Source organism: Sinocyclocheilus anshuiensis, unplaced genomic scaffold (genome assembly GCF_001515605.1).
Source record: "Sinocyclocheilus anshuiensis isolate Anshui unplaced genomic scaffold, SAMN03320099.WGS_v1.1 scaffold88, whole genome shotgun sequence".
Taxonomy (NCBI): Eukaryota; Metazoa; Chordata; class Actinopteri; order Cypriniformes; family Cyprinidae; genus Sinocyclocheilus; species Sinocyclocheilus anshuiensis.
The window spans coordinates 1,956,443-1,971,241 of NW_015555728.1; the positions used below are offsets into that span (position 1 = coordinate 1,956,443).

The window sequence follows — 14,799 nt, forward strand, 5'->3', positions numbered from 1 at the left end:
TTATATATATATATATATATATATATATATATATATATTCTGAAGATGAACAAAAGTCTTGTGAGACATGATGACAGAATTTTAATTTTTGGGTGAAGTATCCCTTTAAATTTATTTAACACTTACCAGCTATAAACCTTACATTTCACATGGCGAAGAATAAAAAAAAAAATTAAAATTACTTCATCCACTCTTACTTTTGAATCAACTTAAAAAAATGTGCATAGAAAAATACAGACTAAAATGTGTTTAAAATGTTCCCTGCAGAGAATTGAAGAAATAATGAAGAGAACCAGGAAGGGTGATGGCGAGATGAAGGTATCAGTAAAAAACAAACCATCCATCGCCAACTTTATAACTGTTTAGTGTCTTCAGTGAGTTGAATACAGTATGTGTACTACACTGTACAGTAGTAAAGCGTGACTTTCACAAAAAAAGTAATCAGTTAAATTAGGCAAAGCATTGTACAGTTGAGACAAATACCTACATAGATTACCGTCCATGTGGATGTGACGCAAATACCCCCTTTTTGTGTTAAGTAAAAAAAAAGTAGAGCAGAAATGATTGCTCTGAAAGGTAAAGTAACAGAATGACCTGATATTCACACAGAGAGAGGACAGCCCAGAGCCCTTATCTCCTGTCTACCACCCCATCTCTCCTCCAGGTAGGACTCAACCCTGCTCTCTCTCGCATTTACTATCACACACCAAACATGGTTGAAATCATGGTTAAAAACTACATTTGAAATTTTTATTGGGTGTTATTTTTCTATGTGGCTATCCTTACAAATGATTCCCATGCGTGTAGGGTTGCTTATTTTTGCGAATGCATCTAAAAGTGTTCACTACTGCCAATCGTAGTCAGTTTCAGACTGTTCTCCCCTAGAGGCAAATGTGTATATACTGCTAATGTGTCAGCAGGCCTGCTGGTATTTTTCCATCGCTACACTATCTACAGCAGCGGCAGGAGAGGGCAGCAGGGGATCGTATTCACTGTCATAGGTTGTGTTCTAGGTGATCTATTCAAAGACTGCACTGACTATATTTAGTCTACCTGCTCTGCGTCACATTGCAGTCATTTGTATGGTTTTTGACTGTAGGTGTTTTAGAAAGATGTGTTTGTGACATAATGCATGTAATGAATCATAATAAGAAAAATAACAAGTGTAGAAAGTGTTCCGTTCAGTTGTTGACCTTGACTCAGGTATTTATAATGAGCATGCGTTGCATAACAAATGTTAAATGTTTTGTAGTCTTGTGCTAGAAACTTTATAGTAAATCTGTGGGCATTTCTGTCAGTTTTGGATATATAATTAATATACACTATAAAACTTGGTGCATTAAATTGAACAAAAGTGTCAGTAAAACTTTTTAATTTTTACAAAAATATATTTAAAATAAATATTATTATTTGAACTGTCCTTTCATCAAAGAACCATAAAAAAGTATATCATGGTTTCCACAAAAATATTAAGCAGCACAACTTTTTTAAACATTGATAATAAGAAATGTTTCTTGAGCATCAAATTAGCAAATTAGAATGATTTCTTAAGGGTAATATGACACTGAAGACTGGAGAAATGGCTGCTGAACATTTAGCTTTGCTATCACAGGACTAAATTACATTTTAAAATATATTAAAGAAAAAAGGTATTTTAAACTAATAATTTTTCACAATTTTTACTATATTTTCAATAAAGCCAAATACATGTAATATATCTGTTTTTTTCTCACCTCGCTTTAAAAAATGTGTGCCTTTGACATCTGTTAAAAATGTGCAGACTGATATCAATCTAAAAATATTATTCACTATTATAACAGTCTCCAACACATTTTTTTTTTTCAGGTGGTAACCATTTGACCTCAAGTTCTGAATTCAAATCTCAGGCCAACCCCATTCATACAACTTCTGTGCATGGCCAGATCGACAAACAGGAGAGTCCAGGGAAAAGACCAGAGAATGGATGTTCGAATGAACAGATGAAGTCACCTGCTCACATGCCCGCAAAAAATCCCTTCTTGAACGGCCAAGTGAACATTGACTCTACTGCAGTGAAAACAGAAGAGAAAGGAAAGGTAAGTGAAGAGAATGCCAAGACTATTAGACAAGAGAGCGAGCAGGTGAAGCCACAAAGTTTACAAGTGAAGGAAGAGATAAAGGGAGAAGACACATCAGCAGCAAAGGTGCAGGTAACCCCGCTGAAGAGCTCGCCTGAAAACACAGTAGCAAATATTAAGAGTATTGTGATGACAGACAGTAAACCCCAAGTTTATACCCAAGTGAAAGTACCTACAAATATTCCCACTCACAACTTACAGGAAAACTACCTGACCAATGGAAAATGCCAAACTATCACTCAGGTGGCCAAACAAGAGGCCAGTAACCAAGTGAAAACACCTGATCCTGTACAAATGAATGGGCAGGCCACAGCTCAGGGACCCAGGAAGGATATCACTGGGAAGAAATCAGACATCCCCCATGCCAATGGACAAGGGAGTTCAACGGTAACTGTCCCACAAGCAAAGACTTTCACTCAGGCCGGTAGACATACGATAACACAGGTGAAATCAAAGGAGGGAGGGAATGACAACCTACCCTCTTCCTTGACCTCCTTGCAAGAGTCAAAACCCCCTCTGCCTCTTATTCGTCTGGACACTTTGGAGGGGAAGAGTGGAGCGGCAGAGGACTCTGCAGATGAAGTGCAGTACATGGAGGTTAGGTGAGTTTGACACAGTGACTGTGTCAACATATCCTGTACACTGGACTGTCCTACACTGACCAGGTAGGAACTGCATCACAGTAAAACAAAAGGTTATAAAAATTAGAAAAAAAATAGAATAAAATGCATTTATGATTTTTACACAGACTAATACTTGATCTGCAGCAATCTATCATCTCCTTAATTGTTATATGTAATGTAATCATTACTGAGACCTGATTTGTAGGCAAACTTTGAACAAGATGGTATATATACAGTATCTTTCAAAATCGATGAAGAAAAGCAGAAAAAAGACAAACAAATTAAAATGTTAAAAAACAAACAATTGTAAATGTAAATAAAATAAGAATATGTAGATATATATTACACGATATATTATATTACACAGTAAATATAAAATACAATTTAAATTCATATAAACGAATAGGCCCTATATAAATTCCATATTCAATTTTAAGAAAATATTTAGCCGTTTTAAAAACATTCTTCATTGTAAAAATATATTTCATGACATGTACAGTTTTGTATATTTGGTATCTTCGGTATACAATTCATTATTCTGAACAGATATTGCCCAATTATCAACATTTGGGGAATATGAGGCCCAACTACAGTACCTCATATTTACTGGGAATATTGTGGTCTTCTTTGTTTTTTTTTTTTTTCTATTCTCAGCCCTGTTTCGAAGGAGGAGTTAATTTCCATCCCAGAATTCTCCCCAGTGAACTCTCCACAGCAGAATGGAATGAATAACATGCGTGCTCTAGAGGACCTGTTGCATCTGACAGGACAAGTAGCTTATCCCAGACTCTCTCCTGCTGCTAGCTTGGGCGACTGCAACAAGAATCTAATAGAAGGGGTCTGTAGCCCTGGATCCGTTTCTAAACTCATCCCTCCATCCTCTGACAAACACCATGTACAATAAGGTACAAAGTCGGTTGAACATAATTTGTATACTTTTTGCATGCAAATAGATAGTAAGCAGTAACAGATCTACACTACCATTCGAAAGTCTGGAGTCGGTATGACTTTTACAGACTATTTATTGACTATTATCAATGTTGAAAACAGTTGTGCTTCTCAAAATATTTGTGGAAATCTTGATACACTTTTTTCAGGATTCTTTGATGAATAGAATGTTCAAAAGAACAGCATTTTTGTATCAATGTCAATATCTCTAATGTTACTTTTGATCAATTTAATCATCCTTTCTGCATAAAGGTATTAATTTCTTTAATAAAAAAATTTACTGATTCCAAAGTTTTGAGCTATAGTGTATATAAATTTCCTCACAATTCTTGACTGGTAAGTTCCAATTAGATAAACATGTTTTGTTCATATTTTCATATAGATTTGTCATCATAAACATGATATATTTCTGTTCATTTACCAGGTAATATGACAGACTACATTGGTGCAGTTGACTGCAATGGGATAACTACTCATCTCTTTTGACAAAAAAGGAAAGAAACTGCTGGGCATGAGTGTGAAATTTGTCCGTCTAGTTTCAATGTTGTCCTCATTAAAAAAGTCCTTCTGTCTTTAATCTTTACAGCACAAAAACCAATGTGTATTGAAGCTGTGGTTCGATATTATGGACAGAATTTAATTCAGGTGTGAAATGTTCACTAGACGTGTGTGTTGTGTGTATGTTTAAATACGTACAGATGTGGATGGCCAAAATTGCTGGTATAAGGGGTTTGGACCAGAAGGTATCTTATGCCAGAGTTCAACATTTTCCAGTGACATCGTCATCACTGGATAGAGACAGAACACTGATTGGTTACTCTTATATTTTAGGAAGCATAACTGTATGAAGTATGAAATAGTGTGAAATAATAACTCTCTGTAGTTAGAAATACACGATAGAAAGGTTTCTTTGCAAGTCGATTCTCTCTCTCATTTGTAACAGTATTATTATGAACTGTTTTGTTGAGTAATTGCTGTGTATTTTAAGCTCAACTAACATTTCCTGCATTGCATCACTGTATTGAACCCCTAATTTTGCTATTAAATGCTTGTTCCACAGGACATTAGCACATTAGAGAAATATGACCATCAGTGAATACAGCATGTATATTATAAAGAATTAAAGGCGGTAAGCCCATTTTAAAGCCCTAGTTTACCAGTAATTAACTCAATATTAGTGTCACATTCTTTTTCCGGTGTCATCACTGTGCTTAACAATGTAGTTTCAGTCTCAGAAGTTCTTGAAAAATGTAAACCAGTTATATTGGAGTCCTGACTTTATTCCTTAACATTGAAGAAAGACAGTGTTGTGGTCCAAACCAAAAACCCATTGGTGTGATTTTACTTACCTGAACACTTCAATAGTCTATGGGTGTTGCAGGTGTACATGTTAGGAGTGGGTGGGTATGAGAGTTGACGGCTTTGTGGTTTGTTCTATATAGTGTGGATGCACAAAAAAAGCTTACTTGAAAAACTTTAATTAGCCTGCAGGGAACTTCTGAACTTCTCCAAGTGTCTCAGCTTCAATCTCTAAACACAGTACAGCAGTGACTTAAAATTGTGATTACTGTAGATTATGTGCATGGTGGCATGAGCATCAAGCCATAATTATATGCCTAGAAATAAACCAATAAACTGTCTTTACAAGCTCATGGCTCCTGTGCTTGATAGAATTGTCTCTGAATTTAGTTATAGCCTTCAATAAATTTTAATCCCAAGAATGAGTTTATATTAAAGAAATTAATAAAATAATTTATGCTTACTAATAATTAATCTGTAACTGCCTATCATCCCTGTTACTTTGTAATTCTGATCTTTGTTTTATCAAAACTAATTCTGATCTCATGTTATGTAATAAATACAATGATAAGAGTACAGTCTTTCAGTAATCTTACTGTAATGCACTTAAACTACTTTGGCAGAAAAGTATTACAAAACTATTTTGCAAGAAAACAAAGTATTTATAGACTGCATATACTACATCTGTGACACAGGGTCAGTTACCACAGAAAAGAAATTTAATGGGAAAAAAACTTGAACAGCTAAGGTTTGATATTCAGGAAATACAATTCTATAATGTAGATTCAAATCTGGAACGCAGAAAAATCATCCAGGAAACAAGCTACGAAACCTCTGAAAATGTATTTATTTTTTCTCCACAATTATTGTATATGTCAGAATATGATAATTTGAAGAGTTTGAAACCAAGGAAACATACAAATCTAAGTAACGAAAAACATTCAGAGGAATTATGGGAAAATCCTTGAACAGTATTAACATACACATTTTTCTTATTTAGGCCCTCTGATCAGTTCAGTATGTTTAGTTTCAGTCTGCAATTTCTTTTTACCAACACACAGCAAAAAGTTCTGCCAAACATGGTACAGATATGATAAAGTCTTAAATAGTTGTGCACGTTTTAATTTCCCTATTGGCTAAGTTGCCTGTACAACTGAATAATCAAGAGCTGGATCTCAGCATCACCAGTATTAATGTCTATGGCCTTTATAACGAAATCCAGAGCCTCTTGCTTCCTCCCTTCTGCCAAACACTGTTTCCCAGACAGGACCAGCATCTCATACGTGTTCTCAGAGGGTTTAGCAGCAGTCATATCACTGCTTGTGGAACTAATAGGAAGAATGTGTGTTTCCGGAGGGAATGTTTTAGGGGCACACTGGTCCATCATTTCATTTGAGTCTAGTTCAACATCAGCAGTGGATTCAAGCAGGGCGCTGTGCCATGCTTCTTCCTCCTGGTATCTTCTTGAATCTACACTTTCTTCCACCTCTTCAAGCTCCTCGTGACTTTCGGACTCTTCTGAGTTGAAAGTTTCTCCACTGGGTTCCTCTTCTTCCACCACCGACTCATCAGCTTGTGATTCACTGGCTTCAGATATTTGATAGGATTCGGTTTTATCTCCACTGGGTTCCTCTTCTTCCATTGCTGATTCATCTGCATGACTTTCACTGGCTTGAGAGGTCTCATAGGATTTGGTTTTGCCTCCACTGGGCTCCTCCTCCTCCACCACAGATTCATCTGCGTGAGTTTCACTGGCTTCAGATGTCTCATAGGATTTGGTTTTGCCTCCACTGGACTCCTCCTCCTCCACCACAGATTCATCTGCGTGAGTTTCACTGGCTTCAGAGGTCTCATAGGATTTGGTTTTGCCTCCACTGGGCTCCTCCTCTTCCACCACAGATTCATCTGCATGAGTTTCACTAGCTTCTGATATATCATAGAAATTGGTTTTATTTTCGCTGGGCTCTTCTGACTCCTCATCAGACTCATTCTCCAGCATGGACACTATGAAGGACCTTCTTGATGCCACGGAAGTGTTCAAGCTGCGCCGGAATCGGCCGCCGTCAGTCAAAGTGGATTTCGGTGTTGAAGAGACCAGCCTGCTGAGGCCATCAGCCAATGGACTGCTTGTTAAACATGGCTTCTCCGACTTCTTCTCTTCTTCATCAGTATCAGAAATGATCTGCCTTTTCTTTCTCCGAACGGAATGCACAAAGGAGTCTTCCGCAGGTGTGTCTGGAGCAGAACGGATTCTCAGAAGAGATTCATGCTTGCTGACTTCACCAATGTTAGTTACTGATTTCACCATTGCTTTGGTTACCATATTGTCTGCTTTCATGGATACTTGCTTCTTCCAGCCTTTCTCCATTGACATCGATCTAGGGGTGTGCGATATATATCGTCTGCGATAATATCGTAATTGTTGTTTTAACGATGTGCGATTTGACATTATCGAGTATTTTGCAAAAACCATTCAAATCTGAAGCTGAAACTCAGGACTTTCCTCTGCTAGTGACTCCTCCACATCACGAACTTCCTCTTCTTCAACGGAGAATATATCTACACTGTCCTCCAGCTGCAAGTTGAAGTTTCCCTGAAGCATTTCCACCTCTGCTTTAAAAGACTCTCCCGCTGTGGCCTCATGTGGAGATTGGGGTGACGAAAGCACCGTCGAATTGGACTTGTCCACCTGAACCTCCTGGTTATCAAGGGCATCAGATGCTATTGAAATTTCTTCCAACTTTGGAAAATGGCGAGAAGGACTTGGCAAGTCGTGCACAGAGTTTTGTTTCTCTGATGCACCATTATCATACAACTCGTTTTTCACTTGGTCTTCTTCATCTACAATTTGCACTTCTTTACTTACAACTTCCACCTCTGCGTCCTCAACTGTTGGAAAGTTCTGTTCCTCTTCCTCTAGGTCTGGCTCATTGAAGCAATGTGCTGGTCCAGGCTGGTGTCAGAGCGGCGGTGGTGTGCGTGCATTGCCTGTAGCTGCTGCTGAGTGGTGGACGAGCGGGTGTCTTCGAGTTTAAACAGTTCATGCAGCTCCTGCTTACTGAAGTAACGGAAAGGGTTCTTCTTATCGCCGGTTGTCTGCCGGATGAGAGAGTCTTTAAACACCTGCAGATATAGCATGAAATAAAAATAATTACAACAATAACAAAAACAACAACAAATTAATAAATAATATTTTTTATTTTAAAGTTCAACAGTACTATTAGAAAAAAACAATACATGTATGTCTTGATTTTTTTAATAACAGAAACAATAATTAATATAATGAAGTTCTTGAAATTTTATAATTTATTATTATTATTATATTCAAAGTAATTGTGTTCCAAAAACAAAAGTGTGAATGTAAAATGGACTGACAGAATCACAACTGAAGTGGACTAAAAACAAACATGTACAATATGAATGTAAAGAGTACAGTTTTATTAGTTCATATTTTCTTTAAAATTTTTTTTTTTTTTTTTTTTTTAAAGGGAAATACCACCCCACAACCTTAAAGAATGACTATTGGCAAAACATCCATATGGAAACATAAGGCATTGCTTGTTATTAGCAGGGCCTGAATTTAGTTTTTGAAAATGGGGGGGAATTCCCCCTTTAGGTGGCTCTTATGGGGGGGATTTTTTTAATTTGAGGAGGGAGTTAGGGTATTTTTTTTTTTAATATTTTTAAACTACAATCATCCAACCTAAATGTTTCGTCACCCAGTGTATTTTTGTTTTACAATTTATAATGTTGATTCATATTTATATTGTGAAAAAGATACTTAAAAAGAACTTTGAATTCAAACTCTGAATTGAATTTATTTTAACTAAAAAAGACAAGTAAACAGTCAGTAATAAAATAAGAATAGATCATAAATGACAAGCAATGGCACAAACAAATACAATAACAAGTTACAACTAAAATTAACTGTGCTTTAAGTTTTGCAGGTAAGTATAACAGTAATATTCAGGTACAGAAATTCCACAGAAACTGAATAATCTATTTAACTTTAAAATAACACTGGTTAGTCTTCAATGTATAAATAAACATTAATGACAGACAGCAGCAGGTTTATTTAGGTTGCTGTCTCTTTAAGACCTCATGCACTAACTGTTACACATAAGTTTTGTTTCTCAACTTTTTACATTCGCTTAATAGCCTATTTACCGACAGTGTTTAGTATAAATCGACTGTTTACGTGAATACTCATCAAGATGGGCATTTATTTGGCCGTTTACGCGCAATAAGGCGCAACACAACTTCATTCTGTAGTCGCTCAAGTACTGAATTGAGCACTTGAATGTTTAAAATTGTAAGACTCAAAAGCAAGTGCAAATAGTATATTCAGTCATCTGTCCCAAGCGTCTTTCACGCTGAAATATTTGCAGGAATTTCCCGCGTTACAAGCGCGGAAACTGCGGGAATCAGTAGAATTATGCGCCGAAATTCAAGCCCTGATTAGTTTGTAGTTTTTGTACATCCTTTTGTGATTCAAAGTGTTTTTTTTACCTGTCTGCGGTAGATTCTCTCCTCTACAGTGCCGCAGGTGATGAGTCGATAGATGATGACATTTTCGGTTTGGCCAATTCGGTAGGCACGGTCCACAGCCTGAGCATCTGTTGCGGGGTTCCAGCTGGGATCAAAGATCACGACACGGTTTGCTGCAGTTAACGTGATGCCGACTCCACCCACCTGAGTGGTGAGAAGAAAGATTGTGTAGCGTTTGTCTGTCTGAAACAACTTGATACGCTTCTCCCTTTCTGCTAGTTGCGTCACTGTGCCATCCAAGCGCAGAAGGCGAAAATTTCTGTTACACAGGACACGATCCATGATGTCTAACATCTTCCTTGACTGGGAGAAGATCAGGGTCCGATGGCCCTCTTCACGGAGACATTCCATTAGAGACACGAGAAACTGCAGCTTCCCTGACTCTGCAACCAAAGTGTCATCTGAGAGGTTATTGATCTGACTCACAGCCGACTCAGTCTCATCATCTGGATGGATAGAGGCAGAACCTTGCTCCAGGCCTAGTTGAGTCACAGCTCGATTAGACAGGAGTCTGGGATGGTCACAGAGCTTTTTTAACACCATAAGCTCAGACAGTGGCGACCTCTTAGTATTCAGCAACTCCTTAATATGGTCCAGCGAGATGAACTGGTTATAAATGTCCTCCTGCACCGAGCTGAGGTGCGTCCACACGATGAGATCGTTCTTTCGCGTCAGCGATGGCATTTCAATGCCTTTGCCAGCATTTGGACATTTGTTCTCTTGATCTTCCTCGTCTTCAAAGCCTTCTTCACGTTTATGCTTTTTGTGCTGAACATCTGCTTTGGTCCGCCTGAGAAAATAAGGTTTGATGATGTCCATAAAGTTCTGAGAAATCCTCAATCCAAGAGCTTTCTCTCCTGGAGTGGCGTCTTTCTCTCTCGCACGTGTGATTGGATTCTTATACTCAGTTTTGAACGTTTTGTAGGTTCCCAGAAGCGACCCCTGGCAAGCAAATTCAAACAGAGCCCACGTCTCTTGTAGGTTATTCTGAACTGGAGTGCCCGTCAGTAGCACGCGGTGTCTAGCGGGGATGGCGTGAGCGCTTTTAGCCGTTTTAGTGGATGAGGTTTTGATTTTGTGGGCCTCATCCAGGATGACGTAGTCCCATTCGAACTCACGTTGGTCATATGATGCAAGCTGCTCATAGTTGTTGATGAGCATCTGGTAGGTGGTAATGATGACTCCTCCTCTGCGCTGGATTTGCTCCAGGTTCCTGTTCCGCTCAGCTTCGCTGGCGCCGTGAAATTCTTTCACCCTCATGCCAGGAGTCCACTTGTTGAACTCACGTACCCAGTTCTTTATGAGCGAGGTAGGCATGATTAACAGGGTATAATTGGCCAACTCTGCATCGTACATCCCTGACAAAAATGAAATGACCTCAATGGTCTTGCCAAGGCCCATGTCGTCAGCCAGGATTCCTCCTTTCCTACCGTCGCGGTGGAGACTGTACAGGAATGCCACACCCTCTTTCTGATGTTCATACAGTTTGTTGTAGAGCCATTTATAAAGCTTCAATCCACTATTATTCACATCCACAAATTCATTTTCCTCCTCATCTTCCTCCTCATCTCTCTGAATGAGACCATGTATGGCCTGGATCCGTTTCTTCAGCTTGTCACTCGGCTGCAGCTGGTAAGCCAGCTGAAACAGCTCAAGGGCATGAGGCAGATCACCACGCATGGCAGCCTCCTTCCCCTCCTGTCGGTTCCTGCAAAAATAATAAAAACGGTTACACAGGAACAACAACAAAAAATTACACCCACATACTAATATCAACCACATTAAAACATTTTTTTTTTTGGTCAAACTCAAAGTAGATGAACTGTACTTGTGTAAATGGACATTAATTTTTTTCCCAACAAAAGAAGTTTTTTTTGTTTGTTTGTTTTTACAGCAGGTCAGGGCAAGTAGTCAGACATGTTTTTAATTTAAATGTACACTTTTCATTATATACAATATTTATTGGCTAAAACAATATTTTTGTGTTGCCTTATACATTTTAGCTGATCCATAATCACTTTGCTAAAAATTGTTTACAATAAATTCTATTGTGATAGCCTACCCCAAATAATGTAACAACCAGGGGTGCACATAAGTGGTACACAGGTGCGCATGTGCGACCAAAATAAAAAAATGCGGTGTTTAAATATGTTCAGACCGCTCATTTGCATACCGACATGGTTGACAGCTGTTAATGCACAATCACTGTTTTAGATCGACTAACTGTAATACTGTATAAGATTTCAAACCGAAAGCTTAAATCTAGGCAATGTGCTGCAGTTTCAAAGCAAAATGTAAAACTGACATTTCATTCACTGACGCGCTTCACTCTGCAGCACATGTACTTACATGCCCAAATAAAAGCTTGCTGATTTTAGGTTTGAAAATGATGAAAATTCATTAAAAAAAAAGTAAATATTAGCATTGTATTTTTAAGTGTACTATAAAATAACTGTATAAAATAACTGTATTGAGATACAGACCAAGGCTGTATCTCATTGCTAGTTTTACTTGATCTTAGTGCTGCGTTTGATACTATAGATCATGATATACTCATAGATCGATTACAAAACTATACAGCGCTATATAAATAAAGGTGACTTGACTTGACTTGACTTTTTATTTTATACTCAATTTATTTTTTAAATATAATAGTATTATCACACTGATTATTTTGTTTATTTTTATTAAAATACAAAATAAATAAATGCAATAATACTATTATCACTATTAATAATTATTTTATTTTTATAGTTATATTTAATGAGTCACACTATGTGCAGTGTGAGTACCAAACCAAATCTCCAGGTGCTCTTGTGAAAACTAGGCCAAAAAACTTATGTGCACCCCTGGTAACAACATATCCTGCTATTGTCTATGAAATGTATCTTTTTATTACGACTAATTAAGGATGAAATGTATTATTACTTTTCTGTAGCCACAACTTTAAGCAAACCTTTGATGAGATATTTTCACTTGACTAAAGTGAAAAGAATAAAACGTGGGTGATACCTCATTTCAATTTCGATCCCAGTATCGTCGATATCAATACCGATACCTCTAAACTAAATTGATCTTTTAAATTATTAAAAGTATAAAATTAGTAATTATACTCACTTAACATTATATTTGAAAGCAATTTTTTTTAAATTTCATAGGCCTTTTTTTGTTTACACTGTCAGAAGTAAAATGTACAAAAATTTATTTGAGCTCTTTACTGGGTCAGTAACCTCAAAGGTACACTTTCTCTACCCCTAAAAGGGATCATATTAGTACCATACAAGTATGCACGCTTAAGGGTAGATAAGGTACAAAGGTGTACCTTTGAGGGTACATCATGAAAAATAACCATGGTGTTACATAAGTACTAAAATGTATTATTATTATTAGCATGGTTTTTGCAACAAATATTATGGTTAAAATAATGTTCCTGTAGTAGCAACCATGGTAAATTTGTGGTTACTGCAGTTTTACTATAAATACTGTGGTAAACTGTGGTTACTGTAGTAAAAGCATGGTTAATTTTTGTAAAAGGCTGCCAGGCTGTTGTAGCCCTAAAGGTGAAACTTTAGCACAATTTTTTTCTGACAGATTTATTAACAGCAATTACAGAACATAACGCAAATGAACTTTTAACAACCAGTTTAAATAAATTTACTTGCACAGCCATTATATTTGTTATAAAATAAATATAACATGTACACTAAACTGTTCAAAAGTTTGGGGTCAGTAAAATGTTTTTTTTTATGTTTTGGAAAGAAGTCTCTAACCATGCTAAACAAGGCTGCACTTATTTGAACAAAAATACAGTAAAAACAACAATATCGTGAAATATAACAATTCAAAGTAACTATTTTCTATTTTAATATATTTAAAAATGTAATTTAAAATGCATCTGTGATCAAAGCTGAATTTTCAGCATCATTACTCCAATCTTCAGTGTCACGTGATCTTTCATGTTGAAAACAGTTGTGCTGCCCAATATTTGTGTGGAAACCGTGATACATTTTTCAGAATTGAATGAACGACATATATGAAATGTGCAATAGTTTATTGTGAAATAACTCCCTATTGTTTCTCTGTCATTTGATAAGCATTGATCTGGCCTAAGCTGATTTCCCAAATGCATCGTGGGCCTAAGCTGGTGCAGAGACCAAGATCTACTTATGCTTCTGAAGCCTTTGGGAAACGCAGCCCTATTTGAACAAGCACTGTGAGCTAATAGCGTCAGCAGTGAACGCTGTCTGTGTTTTGTTAAGTTGTGTCTTTCAGCATTTGCGTATGTTCCGATGAGCAGGAGAAATATAGTTCTATCCTATTTATATCCTATATTAGTTATTCGCTAATATAGTCTATTTTTCCAATTAGACGTTTATTTTAGGCACTGAATTTCTTGCCAAATCAATAAAATTAATGGTTAAAATGCACTTTATAATTGATATTTTAATGTGAGGATAGATCCTTTCAATACAACATCAATATCGAAAGTATCGATACTTCAGAATCGATCCATCCCTACTTTCCGGCTAAAAGATGAAAAAGGTACAGAAGCATTCTGAAAAAGTATAAAATATTAACGGCTACGTTAAAACGAATGATGTTATTGTGAGCGAGGTATTAAAAAGTATCATGTTACATGCCATTAAGTCAATGTGGACAGTAAAATACATATTCACCGAGATTAATCTGCATATTGTTTTAACGTTAACTTACCTGTAGAATTCGTCCATCTTCTCTCTGTCTATAGACAGATAGCTGCGATAGAAAAAAACACAATTAAAGCATGTTCTCTAAGTTACACGAAATGACAGTTTTAGGTCGGTATCAAAGTTCAAAGGTTTATTAATAAAACTGTGAGCGGCACAGATTCGATTATTTGATTACTTACCCCTCTAACTTGTCCGTGATTTCTTCCACTGTATTGATCTGCATATGTGCGTTTATTTTTTAGGGACTTTAATTGAGAAACGGCATACTTCCATTGCGGAAGCGGATTTGAACAAACGTTTTGTTGTTCGCGCGCAGCTCTCACCCTCACCCAATCGCTTGCTGCACTACCGCGCATGCGCATAGTGTTAACTATGAAGGTAGAATGACGTCAAAAAGATTTGCATATGCAGGGTAAGAGTTGTGGAAGTGTACATAAGACTGTAAGCGTACACGTTTGAAACAGTAGTTGAATTTCGTGCGTGGAGTTTCCACCTCTGGTTAACGTAACAACGCACTAAAACACTCGGAAAACCACATTAGCCGATACAAAAGGA

At 37.0% G+C, this 14,799-nt stretch overlaps 1 protein-coding gene and 1 pseudogene across 7 annotated transcripts in view; one reads left to right on the plus strand and one right to left on the minus strand.

Moving 5' to 3' along the window:
- Positions 1-5,024, plus strand: part of LOC107672739 (MAP7 domain-containing protein 2-like) — a 20,255-nt gene extending 15,231 nt beyond the window's left edge. For 6 of the 7 annotated variants that reach the window (XM_016466054.1, XM_016466058.1, XM_016466057.1 and 3 more), the window contains 5 exons: positions 268-318; positions 610-664; positions 1,846-2,719; positions 3,395-3,645; positions 4,113-5,024. In XM_016466054.1, coding sequence (XP_016321540.1) covers positions 268-318; positions 610-664; positions 1,846-2,719; positions 3,395-3,644 — 1,230 coding nt within the window. In that variant the 3' untranslated portion in view covers position 3,645; positions 4,113-5,024. Of the gene's footprint in view, positions 1-267; positions 319-609; positions 665-1,845; positions 2,783-3,394; positions 3,646-4,112 lie in introns of those variants that run through there. The other variant, XR_001632341.1, reaches the window with a different exon arrangement.
- Positions 5,025-5,993: 969 nt separating this feature from the next.
- Positions 5,994-14,467, minus strand: LOC107672713 (DNA excision repair protein ERCC-6-like; annotated as a pseudogene).
- Between the last annotated feature and the right edge of the window lie 332 nt (positions 14,468-14,799).